The sequence below is a fragment of the Solanum tuberosum genome, unplaced genomic scaffold, assembly GCF_000226075.1.
Source record: "Solanum tuberosum cultivar DM 1-3 516 R44 unplaced genomic scaffold, SolTub_3.0 scf00083, whole genome shotgun sequence".
NCBI lineage: Eukaryota > Viridiplantae > Streptophyta > Magnoliopsida > Solanales > Solanaceae > Solanum > Solanum tuberosum.
This window is the reverse complement of record NW_006239015.1, coordinates 831,696-854,603: the sequence shown is the minus strand read 5'-3', so window position 1 is coordinate 854,603 and position 22,908 is coordinate 831,696. Positions and strand designations below refer to the sequence as shown.

The 22,908-nt window shown below is 32.7% G+C and overlaps 3 protein-coding genes across 3 annotated transcripts; 2 read left to right on the top strand and 1 right to left on the bottom strand.

The window, feature by feature from the left end:
* On the bottom strand, nucleotides 1-1,329 carry LOC102580281 (disease resistance-like protein CSA1). The gene is made up of 2 exons (XM_006347113.1): nucleotides 815-1,329; nucleotides 1-127 (listed from the first exon to the last, which is right to left on the bottom strand). The coding sequence occupies exons 1-2, from the start codon at nucleotides 1,327-1,329 to the stop codon at nucleotides 1-3; spliced, it is 642 nt and encodes a 213-aa protein (XP_006347175.1).
* Nucleotides 1,330-10,283: 8,954 nt separating this feature from the next.
* On the top strand, nucleotides 10,284-15,448 carry LOC102606073 (uncharacterized). Its single transcript, XM_006347022.2, has 9 exons — nucleotides 10,284-10,563; nucleotides 10,671-10,847; nucleotides 11,265-11,386; nucleotides 11,549-11,601; nucleotides 11,695-11,747; nucleotides 11,838-11,990; nucleotides 12,509-12,711; nucleotides 13,028-14,715; nucleotides 14,811-15,448. Exons 1-9 carry the CDS (start codon nucleotides 10,505-10,507, stop codon nucleotides 14,994-14,996), a joined length of 2,694 nt encoding a protein of 897 aa, XP_006347084.1. The 5' UTR covers nucleotides 10,284-10,504; the 3' UTR covers nucleotides 14,997-15,448.
* A 2,225-nt stretch (nucleotides 15,449-17,673) lies between these two features.
* Nucleotides 17,674-22,649, top strand: LOC102579958 (uncharacterized protein At4g04980). Its single transcript, XM_006347112.2, is given in 10 exon segments — nucleotides 17,674-17,840; nucleotides 18,613-18,834; nucleotides 19,056-19,151; nucleotides 19,249-19,369; nucleotides 19,483-20,377; nucleotides 20,379-21,233; nucleotides 21,331-21,496; nucleotides 21,576-21,740; nucleotides 21,852-22,004; nucleotides 22,109-22,649. Coding segments are annotated over 10 exon segments (2,949 nt in total). The 5' UTR covers nucleotides 17,674-17,771; the 3' UTR covers nucleotides 22,316-22,649.
* The last annotated feature ends 259 nt before the right edge of the window (nucleotides 22,650-22,908 follow it).

Genomic DNA, 22,908 nt, shown 5'->3' with positions numbered 1-22,908 from the left:
TCAATAGTTGTGCAAAAGGTGTTGTCGACGAATATATTTTTTTCTGTTGATGAACTTCTCCCTTTCTACCTCGTACAAGTTCTTCATTATTGCATCTGAAGCTTTTACCAAAAATTCTGACCAATCCCTTCAAAAAACAACATTATATAACCATGTTAGATTATAATAATTATAACATTGAAGTATAATAAAGTTTTAATGTTCCGTATAATTTGGTTATCCATATATTCTAATTTTCTATAATAACAAAGTCATAATAAGCTATGTCACACGTATTTCAATAAAAAAATAAAATTAAATGGTGTCAAGTCTATAGTTGCACTTAAAGAATGTAGCCTATTTGGTCAATAAAGCAGAAAGAAAATCATGAAAGATCAAAGTTCAAACCTCAACGGAAGATTATTATTTTACGAAAAAAATAAAATAAAATTGGTAATTTAGTTTTTTTTTCCATTTGTTTAAGCACCAGTTGTGAAAGATAACATGTAATTTGATAGTTTAGGTGTGTCACCATTATTTAAATTGTGCAAAAGGAAACTGTGACACTAAGCAAATATAATACTCGTTCTGTCTGAAATTATATGATAGTGATGGATTGGACACATAATTTAAGGAAGAACGAAAAACTCTTTGAAATTTGAGATCTATATAACAAGTCATAAAAACATTTGGTTAGCTTTAAATTATCTCATTAACAACAAAATGAGAAATTTAACGTAAATTTGTTTTAAATAAGGAAATACGTATAGTGTTCTTCTTGTAACAAATTAAAAGGATGACACGTAAATTGAGACGAAAAATTGTATGTACTCACCCTTTTAAGGTATCAAATGTGAGTCCAACGGTGTATTTTGCCTCCTCAAGAGCCAAGTTAAATTTCTCCAAATCCTTATTAGGAAAATTAAGATTCAAATCCTTAACAGCAAGCTCAGAAGGCTTAACATCACAAAAAACAGGTATAATCCTCTTTTTCGATTCCATCATTAGAGACAACTCATGTAAACAAAAATACGAATCACAATATTGAGGTGAAAAAATAGCCACCCCAATTTTACATTGGCGAATCGCGGGGTCGATTTTATCGAACAATTTATCCCCGGGCTTCATGTTCTTGCTATCCAAGAACGGTCGAAGCCCAAGATTATTTTTAATATGTTCGTATAACAACCCCGCGACATTTCGCTTAGTGTCGATTCCCCTATGGTTTATAAAAACATCGCACGGTGTGCGATGTTTATTCAGCCCCGGCTCGAGTTGTTTCCCGAGCCGGAGAATTTGGTTACACACATTTTTGGAAGAAGAAGATGATATTGAACGTTGCATGGCCATATCAAGAAGTTATTAAAATGACGTTTTTAATTTTTGTGTATTGAATGAGTATATGATATATGACCTATTCTCATACAGGCTATTTATACTAATTGATATTTTAAAATATGTAATTTAAATTCTTATGTTTGATCATTAATTTCCTGGGGTCTTGGCTACTTTTCTACTATTGAGATTGGAACTCAAGAAAATACTAGTATTTGCTTTGACACTTGACAAGAAGGAAGAAAAAGAGTAAAAGAGTTTGAATTTTTTGACTCTCAAGGGTTTATGGAGAGTATAATCCTTCAAACACGCTTTTAAGGAGTGTTTTAATTTTTAAATACCCTTTATACATGTAATATATACCACCTTTTTTGAGTTTGGATAATAATATGATTTTTTGAATTTTCTTCATAAAAAGAGTTCTTGAGTTTTCTTTGTAAGAGTATATAGAGTTACACATATATATGTATTAATAATAAACGATGTATGTTGATTACCATATATCATAAAAAAAAATTATCTCAAATTATAATGATCTGTTAATTGACGTTTAAAGTTGATCGGATCTAAGACAATTCATGAAGTATGGATTATTAATTTATTATGGGTAGATATTCGAATCTGTAATTATAAATAGGGTTATGATCCAAATAATAGAGCACTACTAAAAAGAAGTAAAAGAGATGATGGAAAAAATGAAAGTTTGCGTAGGTTTTTACTGATTTTCTTTTTGAAAAAAATAACATAAATTGACGAACGTCCATTGATTATTTTCGGCCAAAAATATGTGAAAGCTATTTTAAAAAATTAAAAATTATTTTTAAAAAAATACGGAGCCTCTCAGTTTTTTTTTTTATCTTTCTTCTCCAAAAATCGAAGGAGTCCGTCAGTTTTTTAATTGCAAAATCCTGTTAAAGAGCATGTATGATTAGTAGTAGAATTGTTCAATATCATAGCAAACACTTCTGTTCGATTCCAAGTAGCATCATTTTATTATATATATTTATAAAAAACGATGAACAAAATACAGTCCGTTGATTTTTTTAAAATAATGTTTATTGGTTTATTATTCAAGGAAACCAACGAACATCCCTCAGTTTTAACCGACGTAATCCATTATTTTTCGACATAGTCCAGTTCGTCCATCGATTTTGGCCCTCATTTTTTTTAGTAGTAGAGGTAAGATTTCTTTTTTAATATCTCACCATCCGAAAAGCTAGATTGACTCCACATATAATTTTGTGTTCCACTTCATTGCATTTATTTTACTTGATCTCTACGGTAAAAATAAATTTTCATTTTATTTGTCCATTTCAGCGAAAACTTATTACTATTCTTCTTTCTCATATATATACTATCCTTAGAAGTAGTATCATACTTAGAGTTCCAAAGATCATTAATAAGATTAGTTTAGTAAAATGCATCTCTAATTTAAATTTTCTAAAAGATCATATTAGGTCAATAATAATCAAATAATATAAACACATGCCAAAAATAGTAATTTGACATGATAGATCTGGGAAAAAATGAGTGAATTTCATCTTAAATATTTTTATTACAATTCCAACATTCTTTAATTTCCATGATACTATCTGTTTTTGGATTCATGAATCCCCATTTAGAGAGGAGATTAGTCAAAAGTGGGAAATTACCAAATTTTCTAACATCTCCAAATTTAAGTTGAAGTCCGATAGCTAAGACTATTCAATATATTATATATATGAGCAGCCAATATTTTACTACAATAATCTTTCTTATAATTAACACTCCATATATAATACCTTCTACATATCTTATAGCCCGTTATATTTAATTAACTCATCAATTAGACCTCGAATATCGTTAATTAATCTTCTTCACATAATTAATTATAAAGAATTTTCAAAACCTTACTCTATATAAGCTCATTAAAGGATAATACTCGTCTCAAATAGTTTGATCATGTCTTAGGTAAATGTCTAGGCAATGTTGTGGACATCAAAATTTTATGGAACTTTACAAGATGTGTTTAATTTCAGTTGAACTATATAAGACGAGTTCAATTTCAATTAGGCTTCTCGGAGGCACTCCAGCTTATTCATCCATATATAAACGGTATTATATTCTCTTGAAAAGTCATCCAAAAATATCTCATAATTTTTTGGATACTCACAAAGATACCATGAAAACATCAATAAAGTGATCTCAAATATCTCCTAAACTCTTAAGATAATCAAAATATTCAAGAAGATATATAGATCAAGTCTTAATCATCCTAGTTCGAGAAATACACCACTACAGCCCTCGAATCACGGAGAAATCCGAGGAACGAAATTGTACCTGCACTACTATTAATAAAATATTCTTATTTCTTCATATGTTTTTTTGTGATTGCAATTTATTTTCTGTCACTTTAAAATTTATTGCAAACAGATGTACGGAAGGAATTGAATGTTTTTTTAAGTAACTTGGCCATTAATCCATTTTGAATGTGAATATAGAACAAGAAGTTGTTTTCATGCTCCTTGTACAAGTAGACAAAATTGAACTTACACGAATGGATGTTAATAGAAAATAGTACTATGTTTTGATCTAAATTCAGTAATGAAAAATCGTGGCAAATTGACTGTTCTATTCATAATATTCATAATATAATTCACAACAAAATTAACTTAGCTTAAAAATAAAAAAAAACTTAGCTTGTTGGACAAACAACTAATGTGTGACCCTTCAATGCTTCTCTAATTGGCAGTCACATTCTACTCCCTTCATGAATTCATATTATGTGGTTCCGTTCAAATTTCTAAATTTAAACGGGTTATTCTTTAGTATAATTTTCTTATATGTTTTAAAAGTATTTTAAATTATTAATTATCATGAGTTATTTACTTCTAATGTAGTTTTCATAGATGGAGAATTCATTTTCAAAAATCTTAAAGCTTCTGTATATATCTAAATCCACAATTAAAAAAAGGGCAAATTACAGAAATCACATACTTTTAAGGCAAAATTACAATTTATCCCTTAAAAGTTTATAATTACAGAAATCCCTCAAACGGATACAATAATATAGCTGATACATTAATCTAATGCGCGAGATACATTAATCGTTAAGTAAGATACATTACATTTTATACATGATACACTAATCTGATGTACATTTTATACATGATAGACTAATCTGATGCGCGAGATACATTAATCTGATGAGTTGATACATTAATATGATGTGCGAGATACATTAATATGATGCGTGAAAATGAGGGATTTTGGAGATTTGTAAAACTTATAGGGGATAATGGTAATAAGTAAACTAAAAGTTGAGATTTCTATAATTAACCCTTAAAATTTTTTAAGAAGTGTGTGTGTTCTATGACATAGTAAGGCTCTATATCTATAGTTTTAGTAATTGCGCTCCATAGCTATAGTCTTTTTTGCTATGGAGGTTGTGGTTTGTATATTTTGCTTGCCCGTTTGTATATTTCACTTGCGAATATACAAACAAGGTAAGTATATACAAATTTTGTATTTATACATTTAGGAATTTTTCAAAATTCGTTTGTATAATTTACTTGCCAATATACAAACATGATAATTTATTATGAATTTTTCATAAGGCATATACAAATAGTTAGGGTAAGCATTTACAAGTTATGGATTTATACGATCAGGAACCGAATTCTACAAATTCTGGATTTATACAATTAGAGACCGAATTATACAAATTTTGGATTTATACAATTAGGAAACTGAATAATTTTTATTTACAAAACTGATAACCACAGGTTAAAAATAATCGAAACTACTTATTACATAATATATTCTAGCTATTTGTCATTTCACATTATTTTCCCAAAAAATGTCCTTATTTGGGCTGTCTGAGGAAGCCCAAATTGACTTGGTCAAAAGAAGGCAAGCATGCATGAGGCAGATTTATTATATTATGTGCGCCATTCAAAATTTAGACGTTTCTACTATAGTCTAAAAATGATGCATATGACTGAAAAACCATATACTAAAAGTATTAAATATGCACCAACTATTTAACAAAATAGTATAGTATTTCTTTTGTTATTTAGTCTTCATTCTTAATTATCAACAGTGGAAGACCAGGAAAGCCAGCTTATAGTAAAGGCACTCAATTTTTCAAAAAATCTATTAAAATATTTTATGTAATTGAAAGTTTATTTACTTATGTCATAGACATACTTGGGCTTGGACTTACACTAGGATTTGGGCTTGTAAAATTAAAGATATATTTACCTTATAGTCCCATAGATCAAAACATTATTCAAAAATGTTTCTCTCGTTTCAATTTGTTTGTCATATGTTGACTTGGTACAAATTGAATATGTGATCTTAATTTAAAGATATGTTAAATGTATCAAAATGTCATTTACTCTTGTGGTCTTAAAATGTCATCTGGAAAATTGAAATTAGAGAGTACGCTTTGTTCAAATGGGAAATAAACATTCGTTTTAAATAGATAAAAAAAAGAAGTAGGCCAAACAAATTGAAACGGAGGAATTACTTAATTTTAAAAATATTTCTACTTTTTATCTTATTTAGATTTATTTTTTTGACAGAATAGCCGGTGGCTTAGGTATGTACGTCGTATTCCATATGGCCATATTATGTCATTATTGTGTAGAGGCAGATTCAAAATTTGAATCTTATAAATTTATATAGCTATCTCAAATTAAAATATAATAATAATTAAATTTACAATTAAATAGTTATAATTATTTTAATAAATGTTCTACTACATATCGTACATATTATACAATTACCTTATCAGTTTTTATTTTCATTTTATTACGAAATGATTGCCGTTAACTATTTATTACTTAGATGGAGGTTATTGTGTAAAAAATATTTTATATTGTTTGGGCATATAAATTAACAACTTTTTTAAAATGTAGCAAAATGAAAAATAAATAAATATATATTCTCAATAATAATGACAAAAAAAAAAAAACCCCAGCTAGCTCAATTATCAATACAAGTATACCACACAAAACTGTAAACTCGACTTACACCAACCTTTGCCCCACCCCCCTCCACTCACAAAAAGGGGAAATTTATAATTAAAATAAACATTTATGACTATACATTTTATTAAAAAAATAAATAAATATTTTTAATTTATATAAATTAAAAAGAAAAAATGTACCGTGTAAATTAAAGTATATTATATTAAATAGAGAGAGAGAGAGAGAGAGTTTGTGTCTGTAATAATCAATCAACAAGCTATGTAGCAGATCAAACACTACTAGAAATTATGAAATTTAACAATTATTCCCACTTACTTAGTAGCTAAATAGTTGCTAGCTAATTTTTATTTTTATTTTTTTTGTAAATAACGCATAACTAGATTGAATTAGCATGAATTTTTACTGTGTTTAGTGAGAGAAATTTGTTGGTCGCTAATTATTTTTTCCTAACAATGGAACCCCACAATACTAATCATAATATATAGTACATGTTGGTTACCCTATTATGCTATTTGTGCCAAAAGCTAGCTACCAAATGAAATTATTTTTGTATTTATTAGTTTTTATTTTTCTTTAATTGGTAATGATTTAATTAAATGTCACTACCCTTGCAAGTTGCTAAAGCATATACTCCATATATATATTAGCTGTATCATGGCTGTCTTGAAATTACGGCTAAATGATTAGGTCTTTCATTTTTATAGCCTTGTGTATTGTAATAAATAATGTGAAAATGATGGATTTTGCCTTTTACTATATTAATATTATAGTTGGGGGTTTTGATGAGAATCCTACTTTTAGTAATTAATCAAATAATAAACCTCTTTACCCTCATTGTCTTTTGCTTTTCTAAACTTTTTTTGGTCCTATCTAATTATGATGATTGAAAAAAAGAAGTTATATTTTTAATTTCTGCTTTTTGTATAATAATCATTAATATCTTTTGATAATTAGTGGAATTTCAAAATTGATTCATGAAGTTCATACTTTCACAGTTTAAATGTAAAAAAATATTGAAGTTTTAGATTTTTATGAAAATGTTCGAACTTCACGAGCTGATAAATGTTCAATTTTTGGTGAGAAAATTTGACGTGTTATTTCGTATTTTAAATAGCGATATTTTTGACCAAAATTTATTTTCATATTAAAAAGTAATCAACTTATTCACTCAATAATTGTATAACACATTAGCTAAAACTTTATTAGCTATCCAAATATTCGAAAATAAATAGGACGCTCATTTGAACCACACCCTAATTAAGTAGAGTAAGAAAATAGATACTCCCTCCGTCCAACAATAATTGTTTACTATACTAAAAATAGTTGTCCAACAATACTTGTTAAATTTAGAAAATCAAGAGATAATTTACTACTATTTATCATCTAACACATTTCTCAAAGCATTAAATTTAATAAAGTTTAAGGATAAAATATAGTAATTTTGACCCTATTATTTATCGTTTTTTAAGGGGTGTGTCAAGTCAATAGTGGACAACTATTGTTGGATAGAGGGAGTTAAGTGTTTCTCTTGCATGACTATTTTTTATTTAGACAAAAGAGTTGACGATCGACGTAGATATTTTTATACTACTAAGATTAATGTCAACTCTTGTAGATCACGATGTTAGACTATAGTATATAATATTTATTTCTACATTAATATGGAATGATCTCCATCTGCAAGCTTGGATTGTACACTTTGTCACTCAAACATTCAGAGAAAAAAGAAGAAAAAAAGTTTGTTTGAGGAATCATGCAGGAGTTGTCATCAACTATAGCTTTGCTTATTCCTACCTTTGATCAGAAGCAAACCACTGTGCCCACCCTCTTTTTATAATCACAAGTCACAACTTACAACTATTAGCCAAAAATTTCGTTGCGTAAGTAAGGATGTCAGTCATCATAGTCTGAACTTGAAATTAAATCTTTTGTAGGCTCATCTCGTCGATTGACATTTGGATCCTGGTCATTCATAGATAATCGACGCTTTTATTAATCATAGGCTATCGCTCATTCCTAATAGTCGCAACTCTGTCCGTTCTCTGTTTCATGGACCTAGTTAAATAATAGAAATCAACTTTTACTTGCAAGTCTAAAGAAAGATAAAACCTCAGAAGAATGAGGAAAATCCATAACTAGAAAAATTGTGTGAAATAAATAAAATATGTCGTATAATTTATTTTTGTCAGTCCTCATGTGTGATAAGATCACAAATCACAATGATCAATATGTTATTGTTATTGTACATGGCAAGTTGACTCGTGTATTATTCAACTCAGTAGTTTCATTTTATTAAGAGAGACATAGATCACTTTGTCATTAGTTTAACTTGATTCATCTATTAATTTTCTTTCTTGATATAAGGAGTTGAAGGGATTACAACATATAATTAAGGGAAATTTACATATTTGGTGCACTGAAAAAAATATTTACAACCCCTAATCAACATATATATAATATATTTGCTTGCTATTTTTGTTAATTTTCTAATAATGAACCCTAATATTTAGTCCATTTGTCCTCAATTATTTATCGATTTTTGCTTTTCAAAATTGATAAATATTTTAAAATATGTTTTTTAATCTTATTGATATGTGAAGAATAGCAACTTATAGCTCTTTTCTTATACAATTTTTAAATATTGAGTTTAATTTAACTCAATTCAATTTTAAAGATAAACTAAATTGACTTGAAAAAGGAAAAAATGACACTAATTTTGATACGGAGAAGATACTTGTGACTGCAACTTTATGCTACTAATAACTAACAAAGGATTATTATATGATTCTTTTCTTATTTTACACACGGTGTCCGAATCAATTTTTAAATTTGACTAATCTAAATTAATATCGAATTTTTTTATTTTCGGGATAAAAAATTTTTTAATCAAACAAATTTACATACTCAATGCTTAAACTCGAAACGTATAAGTTAGTATTTATCATTTCACTACTACCAAGGTGGTAAAAGAAAAAAAAATTATATGATCGTCCATGGGGAGAAGTTAAACTTTAAAGTTAAATATTTGCCCTTCACAAGAATATAAATAACAAAAGTGAATTAATGAGTGATCGAGTATAATCCACCCACTAATTAGCATGTAATTAAAATAAAATAATCGCACTTCGACACCATCAGTCCATTTTCTCATCAATTAAGTGTGGTTAAATAAGACGTAGACCTCCCAACTAATCCCAAATTAATTATAGCTTTTCCAACTCATCTACATGTATATACTACCTACTATTAATTATTTCTAAAAAGTAAGATTAGAAAATATGATAATATGATGATTATAAAGTCAAAGATCTAAATTCTGGACCCATTACAAGGAAAACCATTCTTTTCAAGATCCTTTAAAGCAACCACAGACAACTTATTTTCATGCATGAAAAATATATATATGATCATAATTAACATGAGAAAAGTTAATGAAATAATTAACAAAGAAAACAAGATTATTCACTCCTGAAAAAAATAACACTTTTTAATATTTATATAACATTATTTTATATTACACTCTTTCACTTTTAATCTATTATATATTTTTCATATTTATAAATAATTTATCATTTTATCGTGAATAAGATTACTTATACTCACAATTATTAAACTTTATATTCGGTCAAATATTGTCACATAAATTGATGGACAATTAGAAAGTATTAATACACTGTTTATTACCAAGTTTTTAAATACAAAATGTTGCTCATAATACTATCTTTGACATAAAGTATATATACTCATCATATATATTAAATTTTAAAAAGACAAAATGAAAAACTGTCGGTTCACCTAAAAAAAAAAATCTTAAAATTTACATTTTTTTTCAAGAGGTTTTATAGATTTTTCTTAAAAAATAAAATTTCATAAAAGAAAGAGTGAAGACAAAGAGATAATGGGTACTTGGAATAAAAATGAAATAATTGAAGGGGAAAATATGGGACCCACTCCCATATTGTCAAAAATAAAATAAAAAATGCTTATAACCTATAGTTCACAAGCTCAAAAAAAAATCTCTCCATGTGCAATTCTTGCCATTGCTTCATCATTTCTTGCTGGCAATTTTTCTTCCATTTACAGTTCAACAAAAAGATTTCTCAAATGTCACGTTCTTGAACATGTCTTTGTTCTTTACAACCATTTCTTTTGCTATTTGAGTTTCATTTTTTCACCTATTTTCCCCTCTTTCTCCACTAAGCTTGCTTTAGTTGAACATGGATTCCAAGACCCTTCTTGATTATGCACTGTTTCAGCTCACCCCAACTAGAACAAGGTTGGTTTTAACTTTTAACACCCCCCTCCTTGGGTAACTGTTTTTTTTAGCTTTGTATTGTTATGGAAACTGATAAAGATTTGATTTTTTTGTGGGTATTGAAAAAGATGTGATCTTGTGGTGTTTTCTGGGGGTAAAAATGAGAAATTGGCATCTGGGTTGGTGGAACCATTCATTTCTCACTTGAAATTTGCTAAAGATCAGATTCCAAAAGGTGGGTATTCAATCACTATGAGGCCACCTTCAACTCATGCCTATTGGTTCACCAAAGCCACATTCCTAAGGTATAATTTTTCTTTGATCTTTGAAAAGTTTCAAGCCTTTTGTAATTTTGTCATTGTTCATTAGTACCAACATGTTACTTGCAGATGATCTTGATGGTGTATACATTTGGATAATTGGTCATAAAGCATCACTAGATTGTGATTATGGGTTAAAAAAGTAGACTAAATGTGTATGGACTTTTTGCTAATAACTTCACTTATCCAGATATAATTGCTCATTGGACTTATTGGAAACAGGGTAGTGTTGTTTTAGCATAATTAGTGTTCTTTTGCATTTTGGAAGCTATACTCTAGTTGCAAACTGTTAGTAACTGAATGCTAAAGAATGAATTCTTGTTGGATCTAGCATAAATGTGAAGCTGATGCAATGGAAGACTCAATTTTTATTTACTTGTGCTTTCTTTGTGTTTGTGGCAGATTTGTACGCTTTGTTAGTACACCTGAAATTCTTGAGAGGTTTATGCGATTGGAACGAGAGATCTCACAGATCGAGAGTTCCATTCAATCCAATGAATGCTCCAATGGCAATTCAGAGGAAGGTATGTTCAAGACATCAAATTAGATATGCATTGTCCATTAGTTGTCAATTCTGGATTTCTTCTTTTTATGATAAATAACATTTGTAGTTTTGTGCCTTTCTCGGTAGAGTTTATACTATACTCAGATTTGGGGCTAATGTACATTTGTTGCTTGACTTGCAGGAAGCTCACCAGCTAATAGTGAGAGCACCAGGAAATCAAACGATTCGTTCAAGGTATTTTACTTGATCACAGTTATATTTTTGGCTAGTGATTTCCATTTAGTCTAGTTGCTCATTATAAAATTTCACTTTGATTGGTTTTTCTAGGCAAAATCTGAAGTTGAAGAAGCTAATATTGCTGCACCTAAAGAAAACTCCAAGTAAGTTATCTTCCCTTGGAAGCAACAGTGAATTGTCAATGCATCTCCACCAGAGAGTCTTACTGAGTTATTTGTTTTTTATCATTTCAGGATTCACCTCCAGCGCCACCTGGATACCCGAAAGGCATTACTTAGGAAAGAGCAGGCCATGGCTTATGCGCGTGCAACAGTTGCAGGCTTTGAGATTGACCAATTGGATGATCTCATACAGTTTGCTAATTCTTTTGGTGCCTTACGTCTTAGGTATGATACAGCATAGTGTCTTCATTATAACCTACGTTTTGTAGCTTAGGTATATAGATAAGGAAGAACAACTGGTGTAAATTGGATCACCAATGTTTGTCTTTGACTACTTTAGTTGGAAGAAACATTTATGGCAGGTTCCAATTATCATTGTGAACCTTTGTTTCCATTCTGGAGCATAACAGAAAACCGGGTCTGGAGGACATCTGCTGTCTAACAACCAAAGAAATCATCACACATTGTTATGTTTATCCTTGTTTTAATATGTGTGTTACTCTTCTATATGCTGTAAGGTAAAATGTAAAATTGTCCATTTTATATTGATTTTCAAAGGAAGCCTTTCCTACATATGGAACTAGAGAACTCCTAGGTGTAGCTTTTGACGATGATATAATAACAAGCTTCGACGTCTTTCACTGTATACATAATACTATATGGGAGGATGTCAAGATTGAGTCAACTGTTACAGTTCCATTTTTTTTGTAACTTCAATTTATGTGATCTCATCTTTCTTGTAGGGATGCATGTGTAGATTTCAAGGAACTTTACAAACAAAAGCACACAGATGGACAATGGATGGATGAGGTAGCTGCAATGAAGGCATGTACACCAATGGATCTATCGTACTTGGGAAATCAAGGTGTTATTCTTGCATATGACAATAATGGCTCTTTGGATAGTTCTGACTCGAAGGAATCAACAAATTCAAATGGTGTCAAAGGTATCCTATTTGTTCTTTCCTAACATTAATTTATTCTACTAGATTTAAGTGTAGGTGGTACCATATGTTTATCTCAGACAAAATATAAAAGTGAAACTTTTTCCTTAATTATTGTAATTTTAACTGATTAGTTCCCATCTGTGTCCGTAGATTGACCTCATAGTAGAAGAATCATATGAATTATATTAGGTAGTGTAATACATACCGATGACTAATGATCAAGAAAAAATTATGTACCAGTGTATGTGCATATAAATGTATGTCTACAGCATAGACTCACCTTTTTCATTTTGTATGTCAACTGCTATATGTGCAGATGAGAATCTTCCTGCATCAGATCCATCAGCAAAAGTTCAGATGCAAATGCCATGGCAGAACCAAATTCCTCCGTATATGTACAACTTTCATGGCCCAGCTCAACAGATGCCTTTTGCTGGCATGCATCCTTTACAATATTATCCAGCACATATGCAGTGGCCACAAAATGTAAATGGCTCCACAAATGGTTCTGTTAGGGACTCTCACAAACGGTCAAAGAAGAAGGAGAAATCCAAAGAACATGACAGTTCAGAAGATGATGAACAGACTGAGTCGAGTGCCTCTGATTCTGGAACTGATTCAGAGGAAGTTAGGAAGCATGAGAAAAAGCATTCTTCAAGGGAGAATTCACATGCTAAAAAGCACAAGAAGAAATCCTCAAAAACAGTTGTAATCCGCAACATCAATTATATCACTTCCAATAGAAAGAATGAGGAAAATGATGGATCTTCTTATGATTCATCTTCAGCTGAATCTCATTTACTCGATGAAGATTCTCTCAAAGAGCAGGTAGATGATGCTGTTGCAATACTGGAGAAACGTCGCAACTCAAAAGGACATAGGAACAAGAATAGAGGACATCAGAATCTTGATATAGAGAATGAATCAAATGGTTATAGCAACACAGACCTAAATGAGGGCATGTCACCTAAGTTATCTGAGAAAGCAAAAGGAAATAAGGCTTGGGATGCATTCCAGAATATTCTGATGAGTCGTGAGGAGGCAAGTATGAATGGAGCAAGTGACCAGCTACCTTTGGACTTCCAGGATGAAGGCTATGGGATCAAGAATTCTGGTGAGAAGGTCAGAAGAGACCATCTGACACCTGATGATTCTCTTCTCATGAGCAAAAATCATGAAGAAAATGGCACAAAGGTTAACATGGTAGATTTTGCCAATGGTGAGGATATGAGGCCAAGTTTGAAGAAAGGAGCTTCTGAAGATGTGCATCTTCTATTTTCGCACAAAGAACCATCAGGAGGCAATACATTGGGAACTCCATCTGATTTTGGTTCTGAATCCTCTGCTATTAGAAATAGTAATGGGGAAGATTGGTTTGTTGTCAACCACTCCGGCAGTTCAGAAACTCAAGAGGCTAGGCGAATAATATTTGACAATGACAGTAGCATGTCAACTCAGAAAAGTTCCTCTCAAGTCGAAAGTGAAAGAGCTGCTCCTATTGATGATTCTTTCATGGTACAGTCTCGACCATCTTTTGATGATCATTATGGCTCTCAGTGGAAAACAGACATTGGCATGGACGCAGACTTGGTTGCTGCAGCAAATGCTGAAAATGGTGATCCAGTTGCATCAAAAACCAAGCTTAGTACATCTGGGACCAGTCAACCTGATGACCTCTGTGTGGTGCTTGCAAGAGAACCTAGTTTGGATCCTCTTGAGGCATCTTGGCAACCAGAATTGGATTTTCAGATTGAAGCTTCTTTCATTCAAGTTGATAAAAAATCTCCTGCAGTTGAGGCAAAACCTCCTCCTACTGAAGAAACTGTTCCTGTGAAAGGTAAAAGCACAACTAAGAAGGATGGTCTTGCAAAGACCGGGAAAGATGCAAGGTCTAAAGTCTCCCCAGGATCTCTGTCAAGGAGCAGAATTGATGCCTTAGCAAAGAGCAAGAAGATGTCTCCTCCTCCTAACAAGCTGACAACCCAGAAGAGCAAATTAGATCGGGTACGACAATAACCAGTAACCTCATTTTTTCCGTTGTTTTTGCCTCCATTATTTTTGTCTTTCTTATAAATCATACATCCTCATTGTTTATATAGGACGAAGAAATGCGCAAGAGAATGGAAGAATTAGTGATCGAGAGGCAAAAAAGGATTGCAGAAAGAAGTGCAGCTAAGGGTTCATCCCCAGCAGCTTCCAAGAAAGGGCCAGCAGGAAGTAGAACAGCTTCAAAGATATCACCTTCATCCAAAGTTCACACATTTCCAGTGCAGGTCAAGCATTAAGGAGAACTCCATCAAGGAAAAGTATGATCCAACCTTAAAATATTTGATTGTTTTGCCGCGAAAATGGAACATCCACAACTCGCTGCTTTGTGTACATTGGATTATCCACAAATATATCTTGGAGAAATAAAATATTTTCGAGGAAAATTATAGATTCTTTCTTTACTAGGACAGCTCTGCTTGCTGGTTTGATGCAAGTTATTCCTTCTCATTTATTTAGACATTCATTTCCCATCATAAGATTTTGCCAGTATAGTTGATTGAGGCTTTATTATTATTTGTATACTGCTATTTGTTCATATGTTGTGTAAAGTTATTTGTAAATCTATCTGTGAGTTAAAACTTCTAATACCAAATCTTGTTTCTTTTTGCTGGATAAGTGAAGATAGGATTTGGTACTATGAACATCTGTCTTCCCATATTTATTATTGATTCACATAAGTTTTGTATTATCCTCACATTTTACCAGCCCTGTTAAATCAGTCACTTTTATTGTTGTTATCTACTCCTATATGTTCTTTACTTTCTTCTTTTTGTTTCTTTTATTGTTGTTATCAACTCCTATATATCAAGGTTTCAGCAGAATCAGTGCTTTGAATCGAACGATTATCCCTATGTATATGTGTAGTAACAAGTATAGACAGATTTAGATATACATTTTTCATATAGTCAATAATAAGTTTGTGGAAGCCTAGGAGCAGAGATTTTAGCCAGTGCGCACACAAAGGCACAACTGAAAAAGTTTGTGGAAGCCAATTCTTTGACAGGAGGATGTATGAAAGGGACAGCTGAAATCACAGGAATTGTCAAAGATTCCAGCTTCCATCTGTACATTTATTTATTAGTGCTTAATTACTTGAACTGTCTCTTTATTTTGATTTGGGGCAGGCATGTCCTATATCACAAGTCACCACTAAGACACAACAAAAAAAACTTCCCTCTTTTCATATATTTTTTTCAGTTTAATTTCTATTCAAGATCAAAGAACCAGTTGTTTGAATAATGTTAGTTTATTAGGTAAAGTACCAGTTGAACTTTTCAAAGTTCTTACTTGTCCAGTTGATTTACTATTCTTAATTTCAGTCCCATTCAGGGTCGCGTCGCACCAAACTTGTCGAGTGTGGGCTACCTCTCCTTTGCGAGCTATTGCATAGGAGTGGGGATTTTATCCTACGCGCACCCAAACAGAGGCGTATCTAGAGGGGGTGCCGTGGGGTTCACGTGAACCCATGCTCCCCTCTCTAGATCATATATAGTAGTGTTATATTTTTTAAAAAATATAACACTACTATATATGATCTAGAGAGGGGAGCATGGGTTCACGTGAACCCATGCTCCCCTCTCTAGATCATATATAGTAGTGTTATATTTTTTAAAAAATATTTAAATATAGATGTGTGAACCCATGTTCAAAGTATGATATAATAATGCGATGATGATTGAGTGCACTTCTCTAAGAGAGAGATGGAAATTTAAATCTTATATCTATCTTGTCTCTTTGAGTAACACTTTTCCAAGCGGTTATTAGTTACACTTTTGTCGTTTCAACTAATTTTTCTTTTGTTTTTTTTCTTTATTCTTTCAAAATTTTCAAGTGTGTTACAATGAGAATTCCTAAAAAATTTAGCATTATAATTTTTTATATAATTAAATCAAATGTGTATATTAAAATTTAAAACTAGTAGTATTATATATTTTGGACCTATAATTTTTAAACTTTAATGGTTCATATTACGAACTAAAAGTCAAATCGATCAAATTTATATTTAAGATACATTTTTCGTAATCGTGCACCCATCTACCCGAAATCCTGGATACGCCTCTGCACCCAAAGGGTAGCGACTGCGGGTTATCTTGTCATAAAAAAAAATCTATCCCAAATATGACATTATCATCCATAAAAGATAATTTTAACCTTATATATACAAAATAATTTTTCGATTAAAAAAATTTCAGATAAACCCCTTGTTTCCCTAGCTCCCTACCCTGAGGTTAGTATTACAATGAAAGTGAGGCATCTCATTGATAACTCTCACAATATTTTCACAATAAATCTGATTGTATAAATATCTTTTATACCGTTCACCCTTATTTATCGGGCATACACAACTAGTTGAGTGGCAAACATGTTTTAGATCACTAAAAGACCCCTGAATTTTAGGAGTTTAGATAAATTTTTATCTAGAAGTGTAACCATCAGATACAGCTCAAAGTCATCAAAACAAAGATAAAAACAACACATATTAACAAAAACCCAAAAATTTAGGGGTCATACACGGTTTGGCCTCAAAAAACCAAGAAAAATAATTTGAATAATTGACCTCCATTATTTTTTTTTATTTTTTTTTTGTGTTAACACTCTCTCTCTATTTTGTTAACAAAAGAGAGAAGAAGTGTTTGTCCATGTGATAAGTTGGATTAACCAATTTCCCAGTTGACTCCAGAGCTTGTTCATTATATTAATTATTCCTATTTTGCTCTGCACGTTATATGAGTCTTCTTTAATTTATCAATTTTCCTACAACTATTACTACATTATTTTTTAATCAATTCAACAAACAATTTTTAAATTTTTTTTTATAATATTGAATGCTCTTGTTCTTCTTCCTCCTCCAACATTCTTTTAATCATTTCTATTATTATATTGTTTTCATTCACCGTATTTTTGCGTCAGCAAATAATATTTCTGGTTTTTCTATTGTCAAAGTTGACCTGGTAAAATCATTTTTGTGTTTTTTTTCAATCTTGTATAAAACTTGGTATTTCTCATTAGAAATGGCCATTGGAGCATGCTTTGGTGTGCCTCCTTTCTTTTCACGCAGGAAGCATAGTACAATATTTCAGGTATTTTTTTTTCATTTTCTCTTAAATCTTTTGTTTATTTGTTGTTTGAACATGTTATGATCATCTTAAAAAGAATGTAAATTTATCTTAATTCTGCATTTCTCAATATTTGTAATAATTAATTCCATGCAAAAACACAAGAACTTAATCAATTTTCAAACTTGCATAAAAGCAATAAAACAATATATACAATCAAAGGATTTCTCCTCATAAAGGTTTTGAATTGATAACATATGATAAATCCTTGAGAAAACCTCAAAATGTTATAATCATATTGAAAAATATAAATGTTCTGTTAATTTGTGCATGAAAAATCCTAAATATACAAAAAGGCTAAATCCTACATTATATTTATCACAATCATATTCCATGCAAAACCTCAAAGGTAACCAGCCATGTTGAATTTAGAAGAAGATTTCTCCCAATATTTCCTTTTTGACTCAATGTTCCTTGTTTTTTTTAAAGGAAAAACCTAGTGATTAATGAATTGCATCATAGGATGAAACAGATCAAGAAGAGAAGGAAAAAAAAAGATTTAAGAGGAGAAGATTGCATACAACAATAAGGTGATATAAAACATGTTTTGATTAGAGAAAAAAACAGCCCATGCATATAATGATATTTGACAAAAACTAGTGAAGAAATAATTTGGACATATTGACTATGTATCTTGTCATATATGTGAATTATAATCTAAGAGCGAAGTAACATAGAAAATTGGGAACTTGGATATTATAGCATAATACTAATAGTAGTTGACGAACATTTGCAGGAAGAAGAGATGAAAGAGACAAAGAGAAGTCCTGTTATTGAAAAGAAGAGAACACCTCCCATAGCAGTATCAAAAAGCTTTAAATCCAAAGGTTCCACGGTTCGTAATTCATGTAGAGTAGCAGGGAACTTCATAATAATGACTGAGCTTCGGAACAAGATCCTTACCTTGAGAGACTTGCTTGATTTGTCCCCTTGTATTGGCTCCGCATCTGTAAATGAGGTACATTTCTGTTATTTGTCTTCAGGACACAAGCACAATAACATCAATCTGTGAAAGGTTTTAACTTATATATATTATGAAGTATAAATGAATGGTACACCATCAGAATACTCAAAATGGTTAATTAAACGCGATGTCAGTGTACAGAAGTTAAACTCTGAAATAAAAAGAGCAAAGCAGAATTTGGTAACCTCTGTGGTGAATTCTTTTTTTTTCCACAGCTGCTGATTTTGACGCTGAAAGATCTGCAACAACTGTATCCTACAATCAATCCATCTATTTCTTTGTCAAAAATTGATGAAGCACCGATGCAGCAGGTTACTATTTACTCAGCTGTATTGAGCATTACAAATTCAATGTTTGGCTATAGCGGATACACAGTTCACTGTGCTAACCAATTGTTATATTTCTCAGGCACTGCAATTCTTTTTTGATACTCTGATATCAATTGGGGAAATGTGGACAGGCAATGATGAGTGGATGGTCAAATGCAAGGAGGATTCATTCAGTAAACAAGACAATTTGGAACACTATGGTACGTCAAACAGTTTATTGCAACATCAAATAGATATGTTTTCCATCTATTATCCATCTCTGGACTCTTAAGTAAGATAATACTAATGATCTTTTCAATTACAACCAATTTAGGAGTGTTATTGCTCGATGATATGATTCATCTTGCTAGTGAAAGGATGTTCGATATGATGGATGAGGACGAGGACGAGGACGAGGATGAGGATGACCAGATAAGATATGAACGTCCATCATTCAACATGTTTGGGAGGGTTCTTTCTGAATCTTACTCAAGTGCCAAGTCCTCCCTCTCGAGCACTCCAGTGACCCCAACTTCAGTTCTCCCTGAGTTACGGAGCAAGAAGAATACAAAGGCATCATACTCTCCACCTCGTCTTCTGCCACTCAGGGTTCAAGCAGTTGGCAAGCTGAATCCTATTGATGTAAAGCACCTCTCTTTCCATATGTTCCCTAATGTAGCAGCTCAAGATTCAAATTTTGTTGTTCAATTAACAAGCTCAGTTAATGAACAAAAGTCAGATGTAGAGGTGAAGAAAAATTCTCAAGTGAAATCCAAAGATGATAAGGAATTTGGGCAAGATTGTGAAATGACAGACTTGCCAGATATTCTACTGACTAGTATGGATGTTGAATCAGAAAATAAAGGAACATGTAACACCGGGGCCGAAAATGATCTACTAGTGTCAGGACATGTTACCTTGGATGTGCTTTTACCTCCATCTCTTCCAGAACAAGGAGCAGGGCAACAATCACCACTCACTTTGTCGTTGAATGTCATAGACTCGCAAAAACCAACATCTACTCTGCAAATTTCTTTACTCACACCAGATGGAGACATATCATCGAACCAACCATCGACTTTTGCACCAGCAGCACCACAACCACCACCTCCACCCCCACCTCCCCCAGTACCCAATTCATCAGGGAATGCAGAAGGGTCAAGGCCTGCACCATTGTTAGCAAAACCAAATGGTTTTCCACAGCCTCCTCCTCCTCCTCCTACACATGACATCAGGGAAAGCAGTGGCACCTCCCCCACCCCCACCACCTCCCATGACATCAGGGAAAGCAGTGGCACCTCCCCCACCCCCACCACCTCCCATGACATCAGGGAAAGCAGTGGCACCTCCCCCACCCCCACCACCTCCCATGACATCAGGGAAAGCAGTGGCACCTCCCCCACCCCCACCACCTCCCATGACATCGGGAAATGTTATATCAGTTCCACCTCCACCCCCACCTCCCATGGGATCAAAGGTTACTGCTCCTCCTCCACCCCCTCCTCCCATGGGATCAAAGGCTATGGCACCTGCACCCCCACCTCCCATGGGATCAAAGGTTACTGCTCCTCCTCCACCCCCTCCTCCCATGGGATCAAAGGCTATGGCACCTGCACCCCCACCTCCCATGGGATCAAAGGTTACTGCTCCTCCTCCACCCCCTCCTCCCATGGGATCAAAGGCTATGGCACCTGCACCCCCACCTCCCATGGGATCAAAGGTTACTGCTCCTCCTCCACCCCCTCCTCCCATGGGATCAAAGGCTATGGCACCTGCACCCCCACCTCCACCAATGACTTCAAATGGAAGAATGCCAGCACCACCTCCACCCATGCCAATGGGAAAAGGAGGTGCACCTCCTCCACCACCAGGGTTTGCAGGTGCCAGGAGCCTAGGACCTAGGAAAGCAGCCACTAAATTGAAGAGATCATCACAAATGGGAAATCTTTATCGACTTCTCAAGGGAAAAGTTGAAGGATCTAGTTTAGATGGTAAATCAAAGGGAAGAAAGGGAAAATCTAGTGCTAGTGCACCAGCAGGAGGTAAGCAAGGAATGGCTGATGCATTAGCAGAGATGACAAAGAGGTAATATTATTGAGATCCTCCAACAGATTATTGAGTAGAGGTAAAACTTTCATATGTGTTAGACAAATATTTGAAAATTATGTCATATGTGTCTCAGGTCAGCATACCACCAACAAATCGAGGAGGATGTTAAAGTACATGCACAAACAATTAAGGAGATGAAAACAGCGATTTCCTCTTTCCAAACATCAGATATGTCTGAGCTAATCAAGTTCCACAAAACTGTAGAATCCAACCTAGAAAAACTAACGGATGAATCTCAGGTTTCATAATTATCTGTCGTATACATATTTCTCCATGATTCCCACTTCAGGATGTTGCCTTAAAGTAATTTTGATATAGGTGCTAGCAAGGTTTGAAGAATTTCCTACCAAGAAGTTGGAAGCATTGAGGATGGCCGCAGCACTTCACACCAAGTTAGATACAATAGCCAAAACTCTACAGAATTGGCCACTAGTACCACCTGTTGGACAACTTCTTGACAAAGCTGAGAATTACTTCAACAAGGTAGAAACTAAGTTCGCAGTTGAAAACTTCTCATGATGTAGTTGAAAACATCTCATGACACAACTTTTTATATTTCCATTAGTAGCTCTAACAAAAGGTTCTATCATCTAGATCAAAGGAGAAATGGACACATTGGAGCGGACAAAAGATGACGAATCCAAGAAATTTACAAGCCATAAAATCCACTTTGATTTTGGCATTCTTGTGCGTATCAAAGAATTGATGGTGGATGTTTCCTCCAACTGTATGGAACTGACTTTGAAGGTTAGCACAATGTAAAGCATGTAGCATATGTAGCATTTCTTACGAATTCACTAACCTTCACATTTTAGTGAACATCTTTTGAAGTAACACTTGAATTGAATCAGGAGCGGAGAGAAGCAAAGCAAAAGGAAAATGAAGGAACTACACCGAAAAATGATAGTAATAAAAAGGGATCAGCTAAACTTTTATGGAAGGCCTTCCAATTTGCATTCAGAGTCTATACTTTTGCTGGTGGGCAAGATGATCGTGCTGACATGTTGACAAGGGAATTGGCTCAAGAAATTGAGACAGATCCTAATCCAGAGACATAAAGTTTATAGTCATTTTTTCCACAAAAATAAAAAAAATCCAAAAAAAGAAGATCACTAGAGGTGTCAATATATAACGGCATTAATGCACATAGACGCTTTTAAGAGGTTTGAGCAATTAGTATAATGATGCTTTCCCTGGCAGGTGTTCTATAGATGTTTCTTGAGCTGTGATTTCATGCACATTTTTTGTCTGAGGAACGGAGAGAAGTGAGCTAAACTCTAGCTTTGCTCTACCACCTGCAATACATACAATATTTATATTACACCTTTGTGACTGGTTTTGTAGAATGTACATAACTTTTGTCTTTACTCTCAGATTATATAAGTATACGCGTGAATGACTATCTTCTTATGTATAGTCCATGTTTTTTCCTTGTTTCTGCATTTTGTAATAATGGCATACATCATTATTACTTACAATCATCTGATCTGCAAACTGATTACTAGGAATAATTAGTTATATTAGCATGTGAATAAGAACGTTGTTTCACACAATGTTTCTCATCTAACACATTATTTTCTGACTTAATAGTGAATGAATATGCAGGAAATTTATCCATCTCTTTCAATTTTCTCAATCCTTAACTATTGAT

Coding starts and splice junctions, on each gene's coding strand:
- LOC102580281 (XM_006347113.1), bottom strand. CDS start 1,329: ATGGCCATGCAACGTTCAATATCATCTTCTTCTTCCAAAAATGTGTGT. Junction 128..814: donor ACATTTGATACCTTAAAAGG/GTGAGTACATAC, acceptor TGTTTTTTGAAG/GGATTGGTCAGAATTTTTGG.
- LOC102606073 (XM_006347022.2), top strand. CDS start 10,505: ATGGATTCCAAGACCCTTCTTGATTATGCACTGTTTCAGCTCACCCCA. Junction 10,848..11,264: donor ACCAAAGCCACATTCCTAAG/GTATAATTTTTC, acceptor TGTTTGTGGCAG/ATTTGTACGCTTTGTTAGTA. Junction 14,716..14,810: donor AGAAGAGCAAATTAGATCGG/GTACGACAATAA, acceptor TTGTTTATATAG/GACGAAGAAATGCGCAAGAG.